Source organism: Mercurialis annua, linkage group LG5 (assembly GCF_937616625.2).
Source record: "Mercurialis annua linkage group LG5, ddMerAnnu1.2, whole genome shotgun sequence".
Lineage (NCBI taxonomy): Eukaryota > Viridiplantae > Streptophyta > Magnoliopsida > Malpighiales > Euphorbiaceae > Mercurialis > Mercurialis annua.
In genome coordinates this window covers 3122453-3146726 of record NC_065574.1, presented here as the reverse complement: position 1 = coordinate 3146726, position 24274 = coordinate 3122453, and the positions used below count along the sequence as shown (strand labels likewise).

General features: G+C 32.3%; 5 protein-coding genes and 1 pseudogene across 8 annotated transcripts; 2 read left to right on the top strand and 4 right to left on the bottom strand.

Moving 5' to 3' along the window:
- Positions 1-198: 198 nt before the first annotated feature.
- Positions 199-2738, bottom strand: LOC126680007 (putative F-box/LRR-repeat protein At4g00320). Its single transcript, XM_050375032.2, has 3 exons — positions 2636-2738; positions 934-2175; positions 199-505 (listed from the first exon to the last, which is right to left on the bottom strand). The coding sequence occupies exons 2-3, from the start codon at positions 2143-2145 to the stop codon at positions 335-337; spliced, it is 1383 nt and encodes a 460-aa protein (XP_050230989.1). The 5' UTR covers positions 2146-2175; positions 2636-2738; the 3' UTR covers positions 199-334.
- LOC126680700 (putative F-box protein At1g58310) lies at positions 2166-6778 on the bottom strand. The gene is made up of 6 exons (XM_050375869.1): positions 5570-6778; positions 5257-5457; positions 4034-4135; positions 2757-2764; positions 2636-2695; positions 2166-2175 (listed from the first exon to the last, which is right to left on the bottom strand). Exons 1-6 carry the CDS (start codon positions 6776-6778, stop codon positions 2166-2168), a joined length of 1590 nt encoding a protein of 529 aa, XP_050231826.1.
- Positions 6779-9027: 2249 nt separating this feature from the next.
- LOC126680699 (F-box/FBD/LRR-repeat protein At5g22660-like) lies at positions 9028-10104 on the bottom strand. Its single transcript, XM_050375868.1, has one exon. It carries the CDS (start codon positions 10081-10083, stop codon positions 9028-9030), a length of 1056 nt encoding a protein of 351 aa, XP_050231825.1. The 5' UTR covers positions 10084-10104.
- A 23-nt stretch (positions 10105-10127) lies between these two features.
- Positions 10128-13337, top strand: LOC126680696 (uncharacterized; annotated as a pseudogene).
- Positions 13338-14935: 1598 nt separating this feature from the next.
- Positions 14936-17265, bottom strand: LOC126683348 (putative F-box/LRR-repeat protein At3g18150). 4 transcript variants are annotated; one of them, XM_050379210.2, is made up of 4 exons: positions 17074-17263; positions 16602-16835; positions 15618-16487; positions 14936-15255 (listed from the first exon to the last, which is right to left on the bottom strand). In XM_050379210.2, the coding sequence occupies exons 2-4, from the start codon at positions 16803-16805 to the stop codon at positions 15073-15075; spliced, it is 1257 nt and encodes a 418-aa protein (XP_050235167.1). In that variant the 5' UTR covers positions 16806-16835; positions 17074-17263; the 3' UTR covers positions 14936-15072. The 4 variants fall into 4 exon arrangements, with proteins under 4 accessions (XP_050235167.1, XP_050235166.1, XP_050235168.1 ...); XM_050379209.2 differs by having other exon boundaries at positions 15618-16835; XM_050379211.2 differs by lacking the exon at positions 17074-17263 and having other exon boundaries at positions 15618-16516; positions 16602-16797.
- A 3670-nt stretch (positions 17266-20935) lies between these two features.
- On the top strand, positions 20936-24022 carry LOC126680694 (uncharacterized). The gene is made up of 3 exons (XM_050375864.1): positions 20936-20989; positions 22219-22298; positions 23584-24022. The coding sequence occupies exons 1-3, from the start codon at positions 20936-20938 to the stop codon at positions 24020-24022; spliced, it is 573 nt and encodes a 190-aa protein (XP_050231821.1).
- Positions 24023-24274: the final 252 nt, after the last annotated feature.

Genomic DNA, 24274 nt, shown 5'->3' with positions numbered 1-24274 from the left:
AGTACTCGCAATAAAAAGTTCAGCAGAAATACTGAACTTTTTGTTTGAAACCATTTATACTAATGAACTGATTATGAACTAGCTAATGGTTTTGTATTATTCTTTCTACATTTCAATCAAGTATGCTTATCATGTTATTGTTAGACAATAAATCATTTATATTTGGGTTAAAATTAAATGCATATCAAACCATGATCATGACTACATAAGAAATTTCTATGAGAATAGTGTAATAATATCTTGAAAAATTAAAAATTAGAGCAAAAATTAATTTTTGTCATTGTCAACACTTAACTTAATACGTATAGGACCGAGCTTCCAATCAACTTAATACCTATTGATAGGTATAAATAAGACTCTGGGCATGAGGAGCAATCCATGACATAGCATCCTCAAGTTGAGCCATCGGAACAGCTTCTCCTCCGGAAAGTTTAAGATTCAATTCTTTAACATAACTTAATGGAGGAGCCACCATTTTTCTCGCTTCTTCTGGAATAACAATCCACTGCAAGTACAAATTAAACCGGTAAGTTTAGAGTTAAGAGCTTTGGTTACGCGGAAATTTATTGAATTTTAATAACTGTTATATAAGACTGAATTCTATGTTTGTAAATAGTGATGTTTTGTAGTTTCCAGTTCACTACTAGCAAAAAAGAAACTATTTATTAATGTTATCGATGGACAAGCATCACTTAGTAATTTCGACAAGTTTGGCAACAGAAGCCGTTGAAAAAATTAATCTACTTTACCAACGGATATCCTATTAGGAATATCCATCAAAGATAAAGTCGTCGCAAAAATCAGTCAGAAAAGACCGTCAACATTTTAGTATATTCCTTTCAGTGCGACATACATATAGATATACCAATTAAATACCAATACGAAACAACGATATATAAATATATGTGTATATGTAACATTTGACATGCGTACCTTTCCTGTCCAGCTTCGGAATACATATTTCAATACATTGAAAGAAGTATTGAGATTAGCCAATAGTTCAATCAGTCTGACATACCAAGTGATGTCCATGTTTTTCGAATTAATATGCAACGAAACCTCTGACAGAGTGATGCGATTTAAAGAAGACAATACTGAAACAATGTCACCGATGTATGTAAAGTAGCGTAAACAAGGCGCATCAATCTGAACAATACTCAGCTTGTCACAACGATTTATGAACAACTTGCTAACAAGAGGATTCGAGATCTCAATCCTCTCCAGTTTAGGGCAGAAATATAATTCCAAGTTCTCAAGATGAGGTAACCTCTTCAGCTGCTCATTCAACCATTTGTCCGAAATTGGAGACGAGATTGATAAATATTTGCAGGAAACACCAAGATTTACGCTATTACACCACTTATGTTTTTCTATTCGTAAATGTAATGTAATTGACTCGAGATTTGGTCCATCGATCGTCAGTTTTTCAAGATCAGGAAACCTTAGGAAAATTTTTCCAAGTTTCACAAGATTAGATACATGTAATTCCTTGATGCCGGAAACAGCACTGATATATATATCTTCAAGCATTGGACTACCAGCAAGGAGTTCTCTGATAAAGTTATCATCCAAATCGACAAATTCAAAAGTGATTTTCTTCAAGCAAGGTAGCTTTACATTACCAGAAAACGGCAACTTCAGCTTGGAGCGATACAGGCACAGAACCTGCATCCATTTTGAATCAAAGACGGATAGTGGCACCATATACTTCACTGGTTCATTGTTCAAGAAATCACCAGGTTTAACTTTCAGTTCTTTGACATGACTCTCAAGAGCATAGCCAATCCATTGATCGATTGCCGACATGGATGGTGTTTGGTAAGACCAAGGCATAATAACTGTAAATTTCTTTAAACTAATCATTTGCCGGCGCCTGGTCAGCCAAATTTGATCAACAAAACTATACAGTTGTTGTATGTTCATGTTGGTAGTTGATTCAATCGCCATGTATTTAGCTCTGTTTTGCTTAAAGATGTCATCGAAATCGAATTCCAAAATATGGAGAGTGTTCCATGCTTGATACCAAGTTTTTGATAAAACACTTGTCTGAATAATTTGCTTAATACTAAGGAAAGACAAGATGTGATGCAACAAATGTTGTGGTAGTTGAGATGCATAATCTTCAGCTTTAACTCTCTTCTCCATTGTTATTACACTATCAAACTTTACTTAAACCTGCAAATAAACTTTTACTAAATTATATAATACGTAGAGTACAGAATATGGAGTAAATCAAATGCAATTTAACCTGGAATTGGATTTGAACCTTTTTCTAATTCTATTTTGAGACAAAATTATCTAACCTAGGGTGAATTTTTCTTTTTGCTTTCCACGGATTTATAATTACACCCGGCCATGTTTGGTTCGTGAAATGGAATAGCAATTCTACAAAGTTACTATTAGATGAACCCAAAAATAAAGAATAGCTATTTTTTATTCCGGACCGGTTCCGTAAACCAAACATAATTAGCCTCCAATCTATCATAGCAAATCTTAATTTCACAAATATAACCTTTCTATTTCTTGAAATATAAATCAAAGAAATGGAACGAAGTATTTGGAGCAACTAATCAAACTAATATCAGGATTACCCAAACAAAAAGGAATTAGCTTTATAATGTAAAAAGAAAGAAACCTGGCATTAGGGTTCAGCACCTTCAACGACAGAAAATGTAACTGGGATTTTCTCTCAATTCTACACTCAGTTCAGAAAATATGATTGAGAATTCTTTTTATTTTGAGGGCAAAAGGCTCACCTTGGACCCTAATGTCAGACCAAAAGAAATAATAAGACCCTGAGGTTGAAGTTTGATCAATTATCACCCTGCGATTGTCCAAGCTAGCTCAATTATCACCCTGAAATTGTCCAAAATATTTTGCATAAGAGTTTCAACAAATTCATAAACGTATATTTAAAATAAGAAATTGATAACGAGTTGATTCATGATTACATAAACATATGCTAAAATAATAAAATATTTATTTAATATCTAAAGCTGATAATGAGTTGATCTATAGTTACTTAAACATATAATAAATTAATAAATATATATTTAAAATTGGTTGCTTTATATAATTATATATAATTTGAAAAAAAATATATAAAATAATTATCATACTCTACCATATTATCAAGCAATAACTAGCTACAGAACCAGTTATTTAATAGCACCCAACAGCTTAAAAACCTTCATTACGAAAGCCACTATTGTTCCCATGAAAATTATCTTAGTGGCATAATTTACTACATGTTCCCCCCATTCAACTTTTGGCCGTCTAAAATCCGTCATGAATCCTCAACTGATCCATTATTCAAATTCTCAATATCTAAAATTTCTTTAATTATAACAGATCTACAATTAAAAATATCTTCTTTTTGTCTTCAATTTTATTTATTGTTTCCAATCTCTCTCCTATTTGCAGGTCCGGCAACTGTCGTTCGTAGATAGAGGTGGCCACGGTTCATAACCCGGCGGTTCCGGTTCATAACCCGGCGGTTCCGGTTCGGAACCGCCGGGTTACGGTTCAAGAAAAAGTGGAACCGGCCCGGAACCGCCTAAGAGACGGTTCCATGACGGTTCAAAACCGGACGGTTCCGGTTTCGGTTTAGGACGGTTTAGAAAAAATAAAATTAAAATTAAAATTTAATTATTAAAAAATATAATTTAATAATAAAATAACTCACGGAGATAGTATTACAAGAAAATAAAATAAAAATAAAATAAAAATAAAAATATTAATCAAAAATTTAACTAAAACAAATACAACATATATTTTATTGCAAAAGTAAATATATTATACGATAAAGATATAATATATATTTTAAATATATAATATATATTTTTTATTATCGGGTTCGAACTTTAAACCGCCGGTTCCGACCCGGAACCGCTGGTTCACGGTTCAACAAATGTGGAACCGGTCCGAAACCGCATTTCGTACGGTTCCGGGCCGGTTTTAGTCCGTTTCCGAGTTTGACCGGTTTCGGGTCGGGTTTGACCGGGCCGGTTACGACCACCGTCGGATGGACTACTGTTGGCTCGAACACTGCCCACTTAGCCATCACGTCGACTTTCTCTACCACTGGGTTTACTCCGCCTCTCTCTCTGATTAAAGATTTACGGTTGCTCGCCACCTATGTCAAAGCTTACAGAGAAAAGGAATGAAATGGTGAAGTTGCTGGTTTAGTTTGGTTTGGCTTAAAGGATTGCAGGGGTAAAGGTAAAAATAGTACCCAAAAAATATTTAGGTATAAATGCAAAGTTAAAAAATAAATTAAGAGATTACTTACTGCACACAATTAATTTTTGAGTCACTAATGTATAACTTTTTAAAAATGAGTTATACAGCGTAATTTCGTCAATTGGATATAGAAAGCTGTGGAGTTAGCGATGGCTCGAAACAGACAATGACAGAGTACGGAATCACATAACTCAACGAAGTTTATGACTGTTGGACACTGAATTGTCTCCTCTTGCAACATAATTTTATTTAGTTGCTTGGCTCATGACAAATATTTGCACCAGTACTTACAATAAAAGATTCAGCAGAAATACTTATACTTTTTGTTTGAACCCATTTCACACCTCCACTTAAATTTTTCCGTTAAAATTACATGCACATTAAACCATGATCATGACTACATAAGAAAGTTCTATGAGAATAGTGTAATAACATCTTAAAAAAAAAAATCGAGCAAAAATTAATTTTTAGTTATCGTCATATACTGTATAGGAGCGAGCTTCCACTCAACTTTACTTATCGACAGTGGCGGATCCATAAATTTTGTATGGTGGGGTCCATATGTATATGAAAAAATTAAAATTTAAATAATAAGATTAATTTTTATAATTATCAACATTAATTTTCATATCTTAAAAATATATATAATTATGCCGTGATTCACACTATTAAATATACTTGTTTCAATGTATGTTATTAAAAAAATTCTAAAGAAGTTATACATTATTAAACATTGATAATTCATTTTATTTTATAAATATTTTTTTATTAATGCGATCGTGGAGAAACTCAATTTATTGTTACTACAGCTACATGTAAAATTAACGCAAACTTTGATAATAAATATACAAATGTTGCATTAAATTTTTAAATTGTATTCATATACTATACAAATACTATTGAATCAGAATTTTAGAAGGTAGATTCATATACTAAATTAGAACGATTCGTTATTTTTTTTTTTATATAACTAAGTAAAATTTCTTTCCCCAAAAAAAGGTGGGGTCCATCGACCCCACCCTTATAGAGATGATCAACGGATATGGATAGACTGTTGGGATGAGGAGCAATCCATGACATAGCATCCTCAAGTTGAACCATGGGAAGGGCTTCCGCTTTTCTTTGAGACCAAATATGAAAATTCAATTCTTTAACATTACTTAACGGAGGAGCCACCATTTTTCTCACTTCTTCTGGAATAACAACCCACTGCAGCTGCAAGTACAAATCGGACCGATAAGTTTAAAATTAAGAGCTTTGTTACACGGAAATTTATCGAATTTTAATAACCATTATAAGACTGCAATATACATATGGAGTTACGTACCCTTCCTGTCATGCTTGTGAACACATATTTCAATACATTGAAACAAGTATTGAAATTGGCCAATAGTTCAATCAGTTCGGTATACCAAGTGTTGTCCATGTATTTCGAATTAAAATCCAAGGAAACCTCTGACAGAGTGATGCAATTTATAGAAGACAATATTGGAACAATGTCACCCTCGTATGTGAAGTGGCGTAAACAAGGTGCATCAATCCGAACAATACGCAGATCTCTGCAGCAACTTATAGACAACCCGCTAACAAGAAGATTTGAAATCGCAATCTTTTGTAGATAAGGGCACATATACAATGTCAGGTTTTCAAGATGAGGGAACCTAGTCAGCTGCTCATTCAACCATTTATCTGAAAATGGAGCGTGGCTGAATGATAAATTTTTGCAAGAATCACCAAGATTGACGCTAAAAGGCCACTTATGTATTTTCCATGTAATTGTTTCAAGTTTTGGTGCATTGATTGTCAGTTTTTCAAGATCAGGAAGCATTTCAATAGCGATTTTTCCGAGTTTCGCAAGATCAAATACATTTAATTCCTTGATACCAAAAACTTCACGCAAACATATATATTCAAGCATAGGACTACCAGCAAGAAGTTCTCTGATAAAGTTGTCATCCACATAGACATTTCTAAGAGCTATTTTTTTCAGGCAAGATAACTTTACATTACCAGAAAATGGCAGCTTCAGCTTGCAGTCAGACAGAGACAGAACCTGCATCCATTTCGAATCAAAGACCGATAGTGGCACGCTATACTTAAAATTTTCATCTTTGTGAGATGCACCAGCTCCAAATTTCAGTTCTTTGACACGACTCTCAAGAGCATAGCCAATCCATCGATCGATTGCCGACACCGTATGTGGTGTTAGGTAAAACCATGGCATACGGACTGTAAATTTCTTTAAATTAATCATTTGCCGGCGCCGGGTAAGCAAAACTTGATCAGCAAAATCATACAGTTGTTGTCTGTTTATGTCGGAAGTTGATTCAGTTTCCATGTATTTAGCTCTGTTTTGCTCAAAGATGTGGGAGAAATTGAATTCCAAAATATGGAGAGTGTTCCATGCCCGATACCAAGCTTTTGACAACACACTAGTCTGAACAATTTGTTTAATACTAAGATAAGAGAAGATGTGATGCAACAAGTGTTCTGGTAGCTGATTTGCATAATCTTCTGCTTTAACTCTCTCCTCCATTGTTATTACACTATCAAACTTTTCTTAGGGTTTAAAACTTGGTGCTGTTCTCTGTTTGTGCATGTAATTGGAGACTCATTAGACCCTATTAAAATGAAAACCAGATTATGCTATTTCGGTACTGTTTTGACTAGTAATTCGCAGAAACTCTTTCTTTCGTGATGCAAATCGTGGTTTAGAATATGCAAAAACTAGACATGATATTGTATGAGCTAAAGATTTGAAAATCAAAACTTTAGCTTTAATATCAACCCTTTGGTTTTCTAGGCCTGATTTTCGTATAATTATTATAAGCAACTAGGTCGATGCCCGCGCGTTGCGCAGGTGATTTTAATAATTTTTAAAAAATATATTCTCTATATCATAATTTATAAATATGATAAATTTCATAAGTTTTAAATATAATAAAAATTCTTCAAATTTCATATATTTAATACATTAAAAAAAATTCGTCATATTTCATACCTTTTAAACGTAAATTAAAACTATTCATAAACTTTAAGGAAATTTCATTAAATTTTAACTAAAATTCATTAAATTTCATAACCAAAACAATAAAAAATTTAATAAGATTAAATTTTAATTACTTTTATTTAATTTCAAAAATATTTCATATTTCATAACATATAAATAATGATATTATAATTAAACATTTAAAATTCATAATCAATTTTTTTATTAAAATACTGTTTATTTTAATATAATTAAAAAAAATAAGAGATATGTCATCTAAATGAATAAAAGAGACATTTGATAGAAAATAATTGTCAACCTTAAATCAGTTCACTGCAAAACATAAAATCTTTTATGTTAAATTGTTTTGATGAACCTCATAAAATCAACATTATCATTAAAATGATATAATTACGATTGTATGGTTCATGTCTAAAATATATATATTTCAATGGAATTCAATCCTCGTTTCTTTGAATTCTTTAGCAAGTTAGGTCACATGTCACTAAAATAAATTAAAATACAACAACAACAACAACAACAACCATACACATAAACTAAACAATTTCAAAAAGATAGACGATACTTACTCAAAGCGTACTTTATTATGAATGATTAAAAACTCTTTTATTGCGGGAAAAAGTTGCATGAGACAATATCAAGTATGAAAAAATAGAAAGAAATAGATATAAAAAAACTCTAAAAAACCATGTTTGTTTATAATTAAATATGTGTGCATGGATTTCTATATATATACACTTATATATTTCATGACAAATAAGTTGTAATTAATTAAAAATATGAAAAGTTAGATGTTATACAAAACTTATTTTTAAAAATATGAAAAGTTAAAAATAATTAATACATTTGGTTTCACAACCTATAAATGTTAATAATATTTAAAAATTCTTAATATTTTATAACTTATAAACATAAATAGAAACTCTTCAAATTTTATAACCATCACATTTATAAAATTCTATAACTTTAAATTTTAATTAACTAAATTTAGTTTTAAAATTATTCATATTTTTAGCATATAATGAAATAAAAGTATTTTAGTTCTCATAATTTTAATTCTTATAATATTATTTTAAAATATGTAATATTCAATAGGATGTCTTTTTAAATTATGAAAAACAAAATATTTTTTATATTATAATATATTAAAAATTAAAAAAATTAATTTAATTTAATTTAAATTTAGACTTATAGAATTTTATAAATTTGATGGCGATGAAATTTGAAGAGTTTCTTTTTTCATGTTTATAAGTTATAAAATCTTAAGAGTTTTTCTATATTATAAATACTTATAAGTTATGAAACAAATTTAATTATTGCAAGTTTTAACTTTTCATATTTTATAACTTAAAAAATATTAATTATTAGATTTTTTAATACAATAATATATTAATTTTAAATGAGTAATTGCCACATGGCAATTTGTAGTCGATCCACTTGTCAAAATTAATTTGGAGTTCAAGATTATATTATAGTATAGATATAGATAGATAGATAGGTAGATTTTTTAATAAAATAATAAATTAATTTTAAATGAGTAATTGCCACATGGCAATTTGTAGTCGATCCACTTGTCAAAATTAATTTGGAGTTAAAGATTATATTATAGTATAGATTATGAACTTAAATAGTATAGCTTTAATAAAACTCTAGCAACTGTATATAGTATTAAAAGTTTTAAAACCATGAAATATCATAGCATTGAATGAAAATAAATTCTTTATTGATGTAGATCATAGATCGTAACAAAATAATTATAATTATAAAATGATATTCTATGAGCTAATGATACTAATAAATAATCTTAACTCTACAGATGAAGGTAGCCTACGTCTCAATCGAACCAACGCATCTGAATGGAGTGATACACGACTACCCAAATTGATGATCGATACATTAAGCAACTTCGGCGAAGCTTGCATCAACGGAGTGAGAGTGTCGACTAGATCATGATACCTACTTACTGAGAGGTCCAATTGCTTGAGATTTTTCAGAATAGGAAAATCTATGATAGGACTAGAAATTATATCAGCATGGTGTAGTTTTGTCAATGCAAGCGAGTCGAGTTGACTTAGCAAACCCAAAATAGGGTTTAGATAAGTACTTACTATAAGCCTGTAAGAGTCGAATCCCTCCAAAGATATCTGCTTGAGAGACGGAACAGTTTTAAACAGAAGGATCGGCTCAGACTCCTGTCTACACTTGAAAGATTCGAGATTTGGTGCTGATATTTCAAGACATCCAATATCATTGTCACTTAAAGTAAGATGTTTTAGCTTCGGACAGTGAATTTTCAAGTTTGTCAAGTCAGAGCACCTTTGAATGAACAACACCTCTAAAAGCGGAGAATTCAATAAAAAATAGTCGATCAATGTTCGAGAATATAAAGAATGTAAAGCTACGAGGCGAAGAGATACGAGAGAGCTGAAACTGGAAGGAAGTGTATCGAATAGCCAAGTGTATGTAATAGAATTACCACACAATGTGTTGAACTGTAGAAAAAGACTTTTAACTTTCTTTTTAACGGCTGTCTTAATCCAATACGGAAAACGAATTCTGAGTTCGTGTATGGTTGAGCCTTGATGTCGATCCAAGATGGTCGACACTAAACTCAGTATTTCGCTTCTTACAGGTTGTGAAGATAGATTTTCGTACGTGGAGATGGAGATTAAAGCTGCAAGGTCGATGTCGAGAATAGGATAATCAATGTTTTCCCATAAGTGTCTCCATCTGCGGGAGAGGATGCTCGTTGCTGCTGCGTCTTTTATCGACAAATGCGAGATTATGCTCTCGAGGATTTCGTCCGGCAATTCGCTTATGAGATAATCCATATTTTAGTGTTGGAGATTAGAAACGCGGATGAAGACATAATTATATGGTGAAGGGTTTTCCGATACTGAAAAGGACTCCAAAACTTTACCAAATTTTGTTTTCCAAATCTGTTACTGTTTTTGGGTGAATGAAGAACTCAAGTCCGATCAAAGATATGTAGTGAATGAAGAACTCTAGATTTTCCATATCTAGTAAGCGATTCAACATTTTACTTTTAAAGGGTTGAAACCGAACCGCCGGTTCTGATTCCAAGAAATTTGGAAGCGGCGTGAAACCAGGCTATCCACGGTTCCGGGCTGGATTTGGCCCGATTCAAGAATTGACCGTTTTCGGACCATGTTTGACCGGGCCGGTTTACGGGGTGAACTGGCCACCTCTAACTACAAGTGATCAATAGTTCAGACCTAAATATTTTAGCACCCAAGTTCTATATACAGAAATTTGGGATTATGCTAATTATAATGATTCGAGCTTTGACCCGATGACAAAATTTAAATTGAATTGTACAATAGTTGGTTAGGGATGCTTCTATAATAGTTGGGTCTGGATAAATATTTTGTGTTAATGCATAATGAGTCATTTCATTTGAATTCCTTCATATGAATCCACACAAAAAATACAATTTTGACAAGAAAGATAAGCAACAGAAGATTAGCAAATAAATTAGGTTAAAAGTGTAAACTAATTACAAAAAAAATAATGTTATTTCTAAAACAAGGAATCCTAGTGATGGAAAATCCAACACATCATGTTAAATATAGTAGAAGATTAAATATTTTTCCAATAATATGGTTCCTTAAATAAATTCATATGTATATGCACATTTATACTTAATTATCGTATTTCAAATTGAATTTCAAGAGCTTACAATGGCCATTGAAGATTATAATAAATATATTCGAAGTTTGATTATTTTCTTAATAGCTTTTACGCACACTTTATGCTGTAGAACTGCTGATGGAAAATTCTCCATACAGGTTTGTAGTATCACTGCCTTTATTCAGTAACATTATTGCAATTTTTTTAACATAACCGAGTGATTATTTTCTTGAAAAATAATAAAAATTGCAGGGTGATGAATTTGAGTGTGTTGATATCTATAAACAAACAGCTTTTAATCATCCACTTCTCAGAAATCATATTATACAGGTAAATATAGTGTTTTATTCAGTATAGAGGTGATAAATCTCGAAAAATATTATTTGGATTATACCCTATTAGTTCCATGAAATTTATATAAAACATAATTACGAATCATTCCCTTTTAAAATTGTTATTTTCTTCTGAGATATTAAAATTTACTTCTCCGCGCGAGTTTTAGTGTTAACATAGTTGTAAGTCTGTAAAGAGATTTCAGTTATATAAAACGAAAATATCAATTCATGAGAAATTGGATAATGGATGTATAGATTTGCTTCGTTTTATTTTAGTTATTAATTTTTTTATGAGACGTTTTTCGGCCCAAAGCGTATGTCAACCGATTTTTATTTTGACGTAACGTAGGGAGTGATAGTGATTTTTATTAATGTAAGTGAATTTGCAGATGAGACCCAATTCATACCCAAATGGACTTACAGCAGCAAACAATATAAAGGTTATACAAGAAGAAAAAGGATTGTGTCCTAATGGAACAATACCAATTGCAAGAACTAATCACTTTAAATACCCTAAAAGGACACTGCAGACATTTCCCAAGCCTATTCATGAGGTATTATAAATTATCGAACCAAAATCGAATTGATTTTTTTATTTAAATCGAACCGAATTGAAATTATTAGAATGTGAAATGTTTCATCCGAAATCATTCGATTTGTTTGTTTATAAACTAAACGATTTTCTATTACTTTCAAAATCAAACCAAATCGAAAACTCAATTTTGTTTATAATTTTAAACCGGATTAAAGTTAGTTTAGTTTGATTTTTACGCACTTCTACTTAATATAATCTATATTCTAAAAAATTAAAAATGATTCATGTTAAATAAGTTGATATTGAAATTAGTATAGTATGCCCAAGTTTCTGTGATAGGTGATGGATTGTACTATGGAGCACATGCAAAATTCAGCATATGGAATCCAACAATAAGTAATAATGGGGAATTTAGTTTAGCTCAATTTTGGATTTTAGCAGGTTTTGAACAAGATCGTAATTCAATTGAAGCTGGCTGGCATGTAAGTTTAGTTAATTACCACATTTAAATTTTATTTTTTAATAACTTTTGCTACGTCTTTTGTCAAGTTCGAAGTTCAGAAAATGGTTAATTTACTAATTTTTTTTGAAAATAAAGTCAATTTACTAATTACTTTGACGGTGTTTCAGGTTTTGGCTGGTGATAGTAAACCAAGAACCTTCATTTATTGGACGGTAAATTTGCTTATAGTTTCTACGTGCATGTTTTATTTTGAAAGATTGTATTTAAAATTGTTGTGACAGAATTGATAGACGCAACTGAATTGAAACTATTCACCGTGTATATTATTTCGGGCAGAGTGAGAGAATATATGACCGACCAGTGCTAATCAAAATCTTTTTTTTTTCAATGATACATGTTTGTATATTTATTATTTCATGATAGTAATTATAGAGACATATTTTTTGATTTTTATAGAGAGATGGTTACCAAAAAACAGGTTGCTACAATCTTGATTGCCCTGGTTTTGTACAAACCAGTACCAAACTCGCATTGGGTGCTCCTATTATTCCGATCTCTACCTACGAGGCGATCAATATCATATCGAAATTACTGTACATAAGGTAATTAATTAGTACTAATATTCTGACAAAAAATTCTATATTTCATTTACTAATTTCTAGTGGAAATGCAGATTTCATTCAATTAATGAAGAAATAAAAATGTTGAATTTTTGTCCAGGACAAGCAAAGTGGGAATTGGTGGCTAAATATCCAAGGTGAAGATGTAGGGTATTGGCCAGCTTCAATATTTACAAGCCTAGCTGAAAATTCTATAATGGTAAATTGGGGTGGAGAAATAGTAAATTTCGGAACAAATAGTCGACATACTTCCACACAAATGGGAAGTGGCCATTTTCCGGGCGAAGGCTTTAAAAAGGCGGCTATAATCTTCAATCTCGGATATGTTGATGGTTCGGGTGCCATGAAAGATCCTGAAAACCTAGTACCTTATGTCTCATATCCAACCTGCTATGACTTGCAGATCGGAGAAAAGGGGCAAAATGGTTTCGGATCTCACTTTTATTACGGAGGTCCTGGGCATTCAGAAAATTGCCTCTAGACCTTGAGTCTATGTTGCACAAAAACTTATTATGCCTTATATTTCGAATATTCGTTTTTATATTGAAACTCCAAAACTTTAAATTTATAGCCGAGTAAAAAAGTTATCATTTCATTGTATTCTCTCAACAGTTCTCATTTAAATGTTTCTGTTTTTGTGTAACATAGCATTGAGCTAAAAAAGTTGCAATTTTATAGGAACATGAAACACAGAGATATATAAACAACCCAATTCACCGTAGTTTATAATTCCGGAACCTGAACTTCAACTTAAGAGATCACATATCATTCAGGAACCTATGAGAAATAGTATGATAATATCTTGAAAACAACTATATATTTACCAATGGATTCTACCGACAGACAAGCATCCGTTAGTAGTTTCGACAAATTTGGCAATGTAATCAATTGAAAAACTTGATCTACTTTAACGACGGATATCCTATCGGGATTATCCATCAAAGAAAGAGATTGTTAACATCACAGTATATTCCTTTCTGTGCAACATAGGCGACTAAACATTTCGATATTACCAATAACATACCAATATAAAACAACAATATATATATAGTATTTGACATGTTTGGCTTGTGAACTCATATTTCAATACATTGAAAGAAGTGTTGAAATTGGCCAGTAGTTCAATCAGTTTAACGTACCAAATAATGTCCATGTTTTCCAATGTAAAATCGAATGAAACCTTCGACAGAGTTGAGCAATTTTCCGGAAACAATATTAAAACAACATCACCATGGTACCGAAAGTCGCGTAAACAAGGCGCATTAATCCAAACACTTTTCAGCTTTTCACAACCACCTATGGACAACCCGCTATTTGAAATCTCAATCGTTTCTAGATTAGGGCATAAATACAATTTCAGGTTTTCAAGATCAGGGAGTCATTTGATATTGATTTTTCCAAGTTTCACAAGAATAAAAGACATTTAATTCCTTGATACCAAAAACTCTAAGCAAACTTATATCTTCAAGCATAGGACTACCGGCAAGGAGTTTTTCGATGAAGTTATCATCCACATAGACAGCTCTAAAAGTGAGTTTCTTCAAGCAAGATAGCTTTACGTTACCGGAAAACGGCAGCTTCAGCTTGCAATTAAACAGGTACAGAACCTGCATCCATTTTGAATCAAAGACAGATCGATAGTGGCATGATATACTTCACTTTTTCATTGTTGAAGCATCCACCAAATGTAACTTTCAGTTCTTTGACATGACTCTCAAGAGCATAGCCAATCCATCGATCGATTGCCGACACGGTATCTGGTGTTAAGTAAATCCATGGCATAATGACTGTAAATTTCTTTAAACTAAGCATTTGCCGGCTGCCGGGTAGCAAAAATTTGATCAACAAAACTGTACAATTGTTGCTGTTTATTCGGAAGTTTATTGAATTACCTCGTATTTAGGTCTATGTGGGAAAAGTTGTCGGAGATATTCACAGAATCGTTGATCCAAGGCTAAATGAATTGATTATGAACTAGCAACTAGCTAATGGTTTTGTATTATTCTTTCTACGTTTTATGCTTATCATATTGTTGTTAGAAAATAAATCATTTTCATTTGTGTTAAAAATAAATGCATATTAGATAATGCTCATGATTGCATAAAAAATTTATATGAGAACAGTATATAATAATATCTTGAAAAAATAAAAATTAGAGCAAAATTAATTTTTAGTTATTGTCATAATACCGTATAGGACCGAGCTTCCATTCAACTTTAATAGTACTTATTAATAGATATGGATAGACTCTGGGGATGAGGAGCAATCCATGACATAGCATCCTCAAGTTGAGACATTGGAAGAGCATCTGTTTGAGACTGAATTTGAAGACCCAATTCTTTAACGTTACTTAAAGGAGGAGCTGCCATGTTTTTCACTTCTTCTGGAATAACAACCCACTGCAAGTACAAATCAAACCGATAAGATTAAAGTTAAGAACTTCATTACACAAAAATTTATCGAATTTTAATAACCGTATTAAACATCTGTTGAAGAGTGATGTTTTGCAGTTACCAGTTAACTACTAGCAAAAAAGAAACTATTTACCAATTTTATCGATGGACAAGCATAAGTTAGTAGTTTTGAAAAATTTGGCAACAGATTAGGAATATCCATCAAAGATAAAAAACATCGCATAAATCAGTCAGAAAAGACCGTCAACATTTTAATATATTCCTTTCGGTGCGACATACATATAGATAATACCAATACGAAACAACGATATTTAAATATGTGTATATGTAACATTTGACATGCATACCTTTCCTGTCCAGTTTTTGAACACATATTTCAATACATTGAAAGAAGTATTGAAATTGGCCAATAGTTCAATCAGTCTGACATACCAAGTGATGTCCCATGTTTTCGAATAAAAATCCAACGAAACCTCTGACAGAGTTATGCGATTTGTAGAAGAAAATACTGAAACAATGTCACCGATGTATGTAAAGTAGCGTAAACAAGGCGCATCAATCTGAACACTACTCAGCTTTGCACAACCCTGTATCAACAACTTGCTAACAAGAGGATTCGAGATCTCAATCCTCTCCAGTTTAGGGCAGAAATACAATTTCAAGTTCTCAAGATGAGGTAACCTCTTCAGCTGCTCATTCAACCATTTATCCGAAATTGAAGACAAGCTTATTGATAAATATTTGCAAGAAACACCAAGATTTATCCCCTTATATTCTCCTGCAATCAATGTAATTGACTCGAGATTCGGTGCAAGGAGCGCCAGTTTTTCAAGATCAGGGAGCCATTCGATATGAATTTTTCCGAGTTTCACAAGATTAAATACGTTTAATTCCTTGATACCAAAAACTCTAATCAAACTTATATCTTCAAGCATAGGACTACCGGCAAGGAGATCTCTGACAAAGTTATCATCCACATAGACTTTTCCAAAAGTGAGTTGCTTCAAGCAAGATAGCTTTACATTACCGGAAAACGGCAGCTTCAGCTCGCAATCACGCAGGTGCAGAACCTGTATCCAATTTGAATGAAAGATGGATTGTGGCACGCTATACTTGATTTTTTCACCACAAGCGTATGGACAATTTGCAACTTTGAGTTCTTTGACACGACTTTCAAGAGCATAGCCAATCCATCGATCAGCTGCCGACACTGTATGCTGTGTTTGGGCACACCATGGCATAATGACTGTAAATTTCTTTAAACTAATCATTTGCCGGCTCCGGGTAAGCAAAATTTGATCAACAAAATTATACTGTGGTTGTCTGTTTACCTCGTATATAGCTCTGTTTATGTCGGAAAAGATGTCCAAGAAATCGAATTTCAAAATGTGGAGAGTGTTCCATGCCCGATACCAAGTTTTTGACAAAACACTTGTCTGAATAATTTGTTTAAGACTGAGGAAAGACAAGATGTGATGCAGCAAGTGTTGTGGCAGCTGAGATGCATAATCTTCTGCTTTAACTCTCTTCTCCATTCTTATTACACTCTCAAACTTTTGTTAAACCTGTAAATAAAATTTACTAAATTACATAATACACAGTATAAAATATGGATTTGAACTTTATCTAATTCTAAAGCTAAACCTAGGGTTTATAACTACAATAAATCATAATTTCATGAATTGAACCTTTGTATTAAATCTTTCACTATATAAATCCAAAAATTGAATGAATTAATTTGAGCAAGGAACCAAAATGAATGTAAGAAACAAGCAAGTTAAATTTTTATCAAGAGAAAGAAACCTGGTAATCGGGTTCACCCGGTCGTAGAAGCGGGTCCAAATTCAGATCCTCCTCCGAATGAAAATTCTGCACTAAATTATTTTCTTGCGTCTTAATTTTTTTGTTTAATCTTATAATTCACATTTTCATAGGTTTCAGTCCTGTGTGCATTGGACCGGGTTTGAAGTTTGAACAATGATTTTGTCCTCAGCCTACTCCGACCTCCAACTGGAAAAGCCTATTTTTGTGAACGTGTTTAAACTTTGGCCTAATTACTTAAAAACCACCCATCTTATAATTTTTTTTTATTTATACTATGACCTAGAAAAATTTTCAATTGTACCTATTTTCAATTTTTATGTTTCATCTCTACCCTAATGAGTTAAATTGGCCTTTTTTGATTTTTTTTTTAAATTAGTCCTTCATTTTTAACCTATATTCTGATAAAACGTTAATATTAATCATTTATGTATCTTGTTTTTAATATTTTCATCCTTAAATTAATTAAATTATCAATTTTTTTAATTTTGGGGTACAAATGAAACATAAAAATTGAAAATATGGTACAATTGAAAATTTTCCTAAGTTATGGTATAAATGAAAAACAATTAAAAGGTGGGTGATTTTTAAGTAATTATGCCTTAAACTTTTAATATTACTAGTTTCGAATTACGTGCTACGCACGTGGCTCGTAACGTGACCCGTCAATATTTATGTCAAATTATATTATTTATAATCAAATATTAAGGAACCTTTCCTTTCCTCTCTTCATCAATTTCATTTCGGTTTAAAAAGATGTGGAAGCGCTCCCGACTGATTCTATCATAGACGCCAACGATAGACAATAACTCCCTAAATTAGTTCAGGTTTTCATTAGAAATAAATTTTATCATTCAATTTATTCATTATTAAAATTAATTGACGCTTATAGTATTTATTTATTATAACTATACAAATATACTTTATGTAAAATTAATATTAAATTAATTAAAAAAATTATTAGATAAGAAAATATCTTTATGAGTTGGATAAAAAGCGAAGATTGTTAGTCATATTAATTAATGATACTAATAATTAAAATTGTAGTAAATATAATATTACATTAATTCGTTATAATTATATTAACATAATTTAAAATTTTAATCAATGTTAAATACTTAAATTAGTTAGAGTTTACCTTTTAAATTGAAATACATAAAATTGCTTATGCACTCGGAATTTGTTTGCTACATAAGTTATTTAAAATGTTAATCAAACACAAAAGTGTTATTTTAATAAAGTAATAATTATTGATAATATTCCAACAGATAATCTAGACCTAGATTAAGGATGATGTTCACGTCCATAAAATATATCTTAGTCATATAAAGAGCATAGCATTAACTTAGGATATATATTAACCCTATTTATTTATTATGTAGGCAACGACATTCGTATTTGTATTGTTATATGAAACGACAACCTATTAAATAGAGAAGTAAATTTTATTGTTACGCAATCTTCAATCTAATAGTAATTAAATAGGAATAATTTGGTTATAAAATAATTTTATTTGTTTAATTTAGTTAGGACTCTTTTTTTTTATAATTGGGGAGGACTCTTATTATAATATGTTTTTAATAATTTTTTTAGTTAAAGACCATAAAACCTGTATTTAATAATCAATTGAAAAGGATAATTATATAAATTTGCATGTCCCCCTCCATCCGTGCTTTTATATATAGTACTAGTTTTTCGCCACGTGCTATGCATGTGAGCAATATTTATATGACTCGTTGATATATTTAAATTGTTTAAAGTAATACCTTATTTAAATAAATTATTATAAAGTGTTTCTAATCTAATATTTGTTAAAAAGAGTTTCAATTTTAAAAGTTACAAAAAACAACAATTTTTATCTTAAAAAGATTGGTGTTTGTTTTATTATGGGATTCCTTTAATATTTGAATTATTGTATTTTATTTTTTTATTGTCTTGTTATCCTTTTTTTTAATAGAGTTTCCTATTGACATACTAATTTATATATTTATTCTATATTTTGTCTTTTAATATTCTATTATAAATTCCGCCCCTGGTCCTGTTGGCTGTAAGCTTGTAAGAGTAGAAAGGTCAGCTTGTAAGAGTAAAAATTGAAGCAAAGACAGCAATTGTATGGAGAAATTGTTATGAGTGTCTCACTTATATGTTGGACAAATATTTAAATTTTTTATTCTTTCATTAATTAGTTCAAACAGATACATAAAAATGGACAATACATACATGTTGGTCAAAGTGAATTATTTTTTCGGCCATGTTTGAAAAAAAACCATAAACCCTCCTCTATCTCGACTGCCGCCGCCGGTCATCAGTCTCAACACGCCTCGGTCCTTTATTTCGAGAATTTTCCTGCTCATTGGTTTTTGTAATACCCCAAAATAATTAAGTATTTAATTGGATCATGTGTCCAGTTCTGATTCGCCAGGGTGGCGGTATCGGAAATAATTTTCAAGAAATTAAAGTAATTATGCGGAATTTAACATCATATTCCAATTCTAAAGTTGGAATTTAAATGAAAAGGAAAAATGTCAAGAAAAGTCCCAAACTAGAGTTCAGGGACTAAAGTGGTAATTTAACCAGTTAAGTCCCGAAAAGGGAAATTATTTCGCCTAGATCCGCGAAATGTTTTATAGTATATGTGGTAAAAAATTCAGGTCAATCGGAGACCTTTTAAAATTTGGACGCGGATGTGTTTTGGGCTAAATCGCAATTTTTGAAAAGTTCAAGGACCAAAGTGTAAATTATCCATTTGAGCTTCGAGAATAGCAATTAGAAGATTATTGATGGAAAATTAATAATTTTGGGTTAGTATTATTTATTAGATATAAATAATACGTATACAAATTGGTTAAATGGTTAATTGATTAAGCGAAGGACTAAATTGAACGAAAGAAAAGTTTAAAGGATTAGTTGTGACAAATAAACAAAACAAGGATTAAAATAGCAAGTTAACCATGATATAAGAAGTTATCATATGAATCAGATGGAATCATCGAGAAAGAAGGAGAAAAGGGTATCAGATAAGGAAAAAACGACGATCATCGTCGTTTCGCCGCCGTTTCGCCGTTCGGCGTCCGTTTCGGACGATTTTCGCGGCAAACTCTTCGGAATTGGAAGCTCTATCAATCCTAAACATCATATCAAGGTAATATTTCTGATTTGGGTGTTAAAATCAAAAGATACGGGCTGTTTCGATGAAAAACGCTACGTTCGAATCGAAACGCCGAAAACATGTCGTTTTTCATCATTTTCGTATGGATTCTTGATGAGTTTTGAATCTAGATGGATTGAGTATGTGATATAAGGATTTTAGAGTGATTTGGGGCCTCGAAAACGGTCCAGATTCGTCAAAAACGTTGTGGGCACGACGTGCACCACAAGAGTGCACGACGTGCACCACAAGGGTGCACGACGTGCACCAGTAGGGGTGCACGACGTGCACAAGGAAGGGCACGACGTGCCCTTCATGAAAAATGAGGGGCACGACGTGCCAAGCTAGCACGATGTGCCCTACTTCGATCGTAACCTCCGGGGGGACTCCGTGAGCGAAAAATAGCTTCCGATAGCATGAAATGGACATGGAACTTGACGTTTTGAGCTAGGCTTTTGGAATAAGCATATTAAGAAAGGCTTAATTGATAGTTAAACATCACTAATGGTATTAACCAAGTGTAAGGATGAGATTTGGTAATAGATATCAAGAAAGATACGTTTAGAATGCGACGGCTTATGTTTTGCTCTTTTGGTCATGTTCGGTGGTTAGAATAATCGTTAGAATAGATTCTTTAAGTATACGTTTTAACGATAGAATCCTATGATAGATGTGACGGGCAATCGAGCTATGAGTATGACGAACCAAGGAGCTCGGCAAAGATTGACGGGCCAGTCTCTTGGAGCTTACGTTCGGATATAAGGAATAGCGGTCACTGTGAGTGGCAATTTACTTTCGCGTATTATTATTATTATAAAAGCTATTTTCATATACTATGAATGTTGTTATTTGTACATCGCATTTATATGATTTGTTTGTATGGGCTTTTGTTATGTTTGATTGCTTTGATACATCAACCTTGTGGTGATGTTTATGGTCTGCATGAGATATTAGATTGGTTTGTGTGAGTTGAATCGGATACATCGGTTGGCTTTGCTATCGATGTCAGACATATTGGATACATCGGTTGGCTTTGCTATCGATGTCAGACTTATCGGATACATCGGTTGGCTTCGCTATCGATGTCAGACGTATAGGATACATCGGTTGGCTTCGCTATCGATGTCAGGCATATAGGATACATCGGTTGGCTTCGCTATCGATGTCAGGCATGTAGGATACATCGGTTGGCTTCGCTATCGATGTCAGGAGGATGAGGTTAAGTACGATAGTTATGAAATGAAAAGCCATGAATTATATTCTGAGTATGCGATGTTGTAAATTTAATAATACCGTTAGTAATTTGCATACTCACTCAGTATTTTCCCAAATACTGACCCCTCACTCTGATGTTTGCAGGTAGTAGAAGTCGGATCAGACAAACCATTTTCATTGTGCCAGAATTCGTTGGACTTGCACAAATATGAGGTCCTAGAGCTGCAGTAGTCAATAGGAGTCAGTAGCAGATTTGTGAATTAACTTCAAATGATTGATTTTAATGTAAACTCTGATATGATATTTTAATATCTATAATTATATTATTTAAAAGAGTTTTCTGAAAATGTTTTATATACAATATTATACTTTTAAATGCGAAAAATTATTAGTGGTTTTAGGCTTGCTACGGGTTTTGGAGCTACCACTCCCATTCCCTAGCGCCGGTCTCGGCTCAATAATTTGGGTCGTGACAGTTTTATTCTGATTCGCAACGTGCGTTTGCAAAATACCTAATTCTAGGAAGAGTGTCAATTGCTCGTAAATTGAATCGTTCTGGACGTAGTTTTGCTATTTTTTTTACTATGATCATGATCAAAATTTAAATGATATGTTTTATAGATTAAACATAGTTTGCATTGGTTTTATATTTATTAGGGATTTCTTCTCCAACTTTTCCAACCCTAACCCTAACCCCATGCATAAGCCCGCTGCACATTCTTAGCATAACCATCAACACTGTGATTTTATCCCTACTTTTATAGATACTCGGAGTTGCCCAATCTGGCACAGATTGTGCCGAGTGCTGTCGAGTCCCTTGTGACCCCTCTACCAGCTATCTCCGGTACAGACCTTCACCTCCCTTGTTTTAAGTTTTAAAACAAGGTGTTGCGGAAAGTTTTCTTCTATTTAATTTGTACTATCCTATTAACATTAGACTCTTATTATAAATCAAACTCTTATTTATTTATAATATTTTTAGTAAATATTTTTATCTTTTTTTTCTTAGAAATATTAAGTGCCTACGTCATTTGCATGTGACCAACATGCCATTTTTATGTTTTTGAGTAAACCAAGAGTGTTGATTATCAGACCTATATGTATGAACCAACATACATAGAGTTTAATTAAAATCGCGGATTCAATTATAATTTTAAATTATCTTATAACTTACAACTTCAAAATCCGAAAGGTATAAGCACAAAAATTTGGCACTTTCAACCTCACACCTCGCTGTAAAATGAAAAATGAACAGATAATTAAGATTCATAATTAAAAAGACAAGTAGAAGCACTAAGCATTTAATCCCGCCGGCGAGTCAGGCGGCCACCCGGCAACGTCCTCCCTTGGTTCCGCCCCTGGCTCTTTTGGCTGTAAGCTTGTGAGAGTATAAAGGCCAGCTTTGATTTTCAACACAAATTTCACCATTTTAATTGGTTTTTGAAAAGGAAATATGAAGCAATCGATTAAAAAGACAACTATAGCTATGTAGGAAGTAAGAGTGTGTTGAGAATGTATAGGAGAAATATGTCTTATATATATATTGAACCAATAATTAATAATTTTATTCTTTAGTTTTTTTAGGATAATAAGAACTTCAATAAGAAATCATTGGTTCAAACGCGTATATAAAAATGGAAAATGCATGTTAGTCAAAATCACATGATCAGATGATAAAAAATATTCCAACTACTTCATATTCTAGTATTATTATCACATGGTTGTGTAATTTTATTTTCAAAAGAAAAATAATTTTCATACTTAGAGTTTAATTAAAATTGCGAAATCAATTATAATTTTAAATTACCTTGTAACTTGCAACTTCAAAATCCGAAAGGTATAAACACAAAACTTTAGCACTTTCAACCTGACAACTCGTGCATTTCAGCTGTAAAATGAAAAATGAACAAATAGTTAAGATCAATAATTAAAAAGATAAGTAGAAGCACTAAGCATTTAATTCCGCCGGCAAGTCGGGCGGCCGCCCGGCTCCGTCCTCCCTTAGTTCCGCCCCTGGTCCTGTTGGCTGTAAGCTTGTAAGAGTAGAAAGGTCAGCTTGTAAGAGTAAAAATTGAAGCAAAGACAGCGACTGTAAACTCTCTCAAGATCAACTTTGATGCGGCTTTTAGGACTGATTCAGCTACAGCAGTGGGCGCTTGTGTAGTGAGGAATCATTGGGGTAAGGTATTCAGCGTGTGTGCCCGTCGGTTTAGTCATGTGTCCTCTCCAACGATTGCAGAGGCTCTTGCCCTTCGAGAAGCAATCTGTTTAGCTAACAGATTAAGAGTGAGTGAACCTATCTTTGAGGGGGATGCAAAGGGTATTACTGATGCTATGGCAGCAGGATCCGGTGTTGGTTTGGATTGCGATGTTATTTTGCAAGATTGTAGGACTTTAGTATGTAATTTTTTTCCGCTTTCGCATTCGTTTAAATTTGTTAGGAGATCCTTGAATTGGGCGGCTCATTCAATAGTCGGGAAAGCCTTTAGAGATCATTCTTTCTGCTGTAATACTCTAGCCCAAATGGAGTGGCTAGAGTCGAGACTTTGTAGTCGAAACAATCCTTAATGAAGTTCAATCTTTTGGCAAAAATAAAATAAAATAGTTAGTAAATTATTTCTAGTTTATATTTTCATAACTATTAATATCTTTTTTTATTATAATTGCTTGCAAAAATTAGAAAAACATATGAAAAAATTATTGGGTGCACAGTTCCATCTTAGGCATGAAAATGCAAGTTTAGAAAGAAGACGAGACTTCATCTACCTTTCATCTTATTTCTGCCATATCTTGAAGATGACGTATTTTCTCTACTGTGGT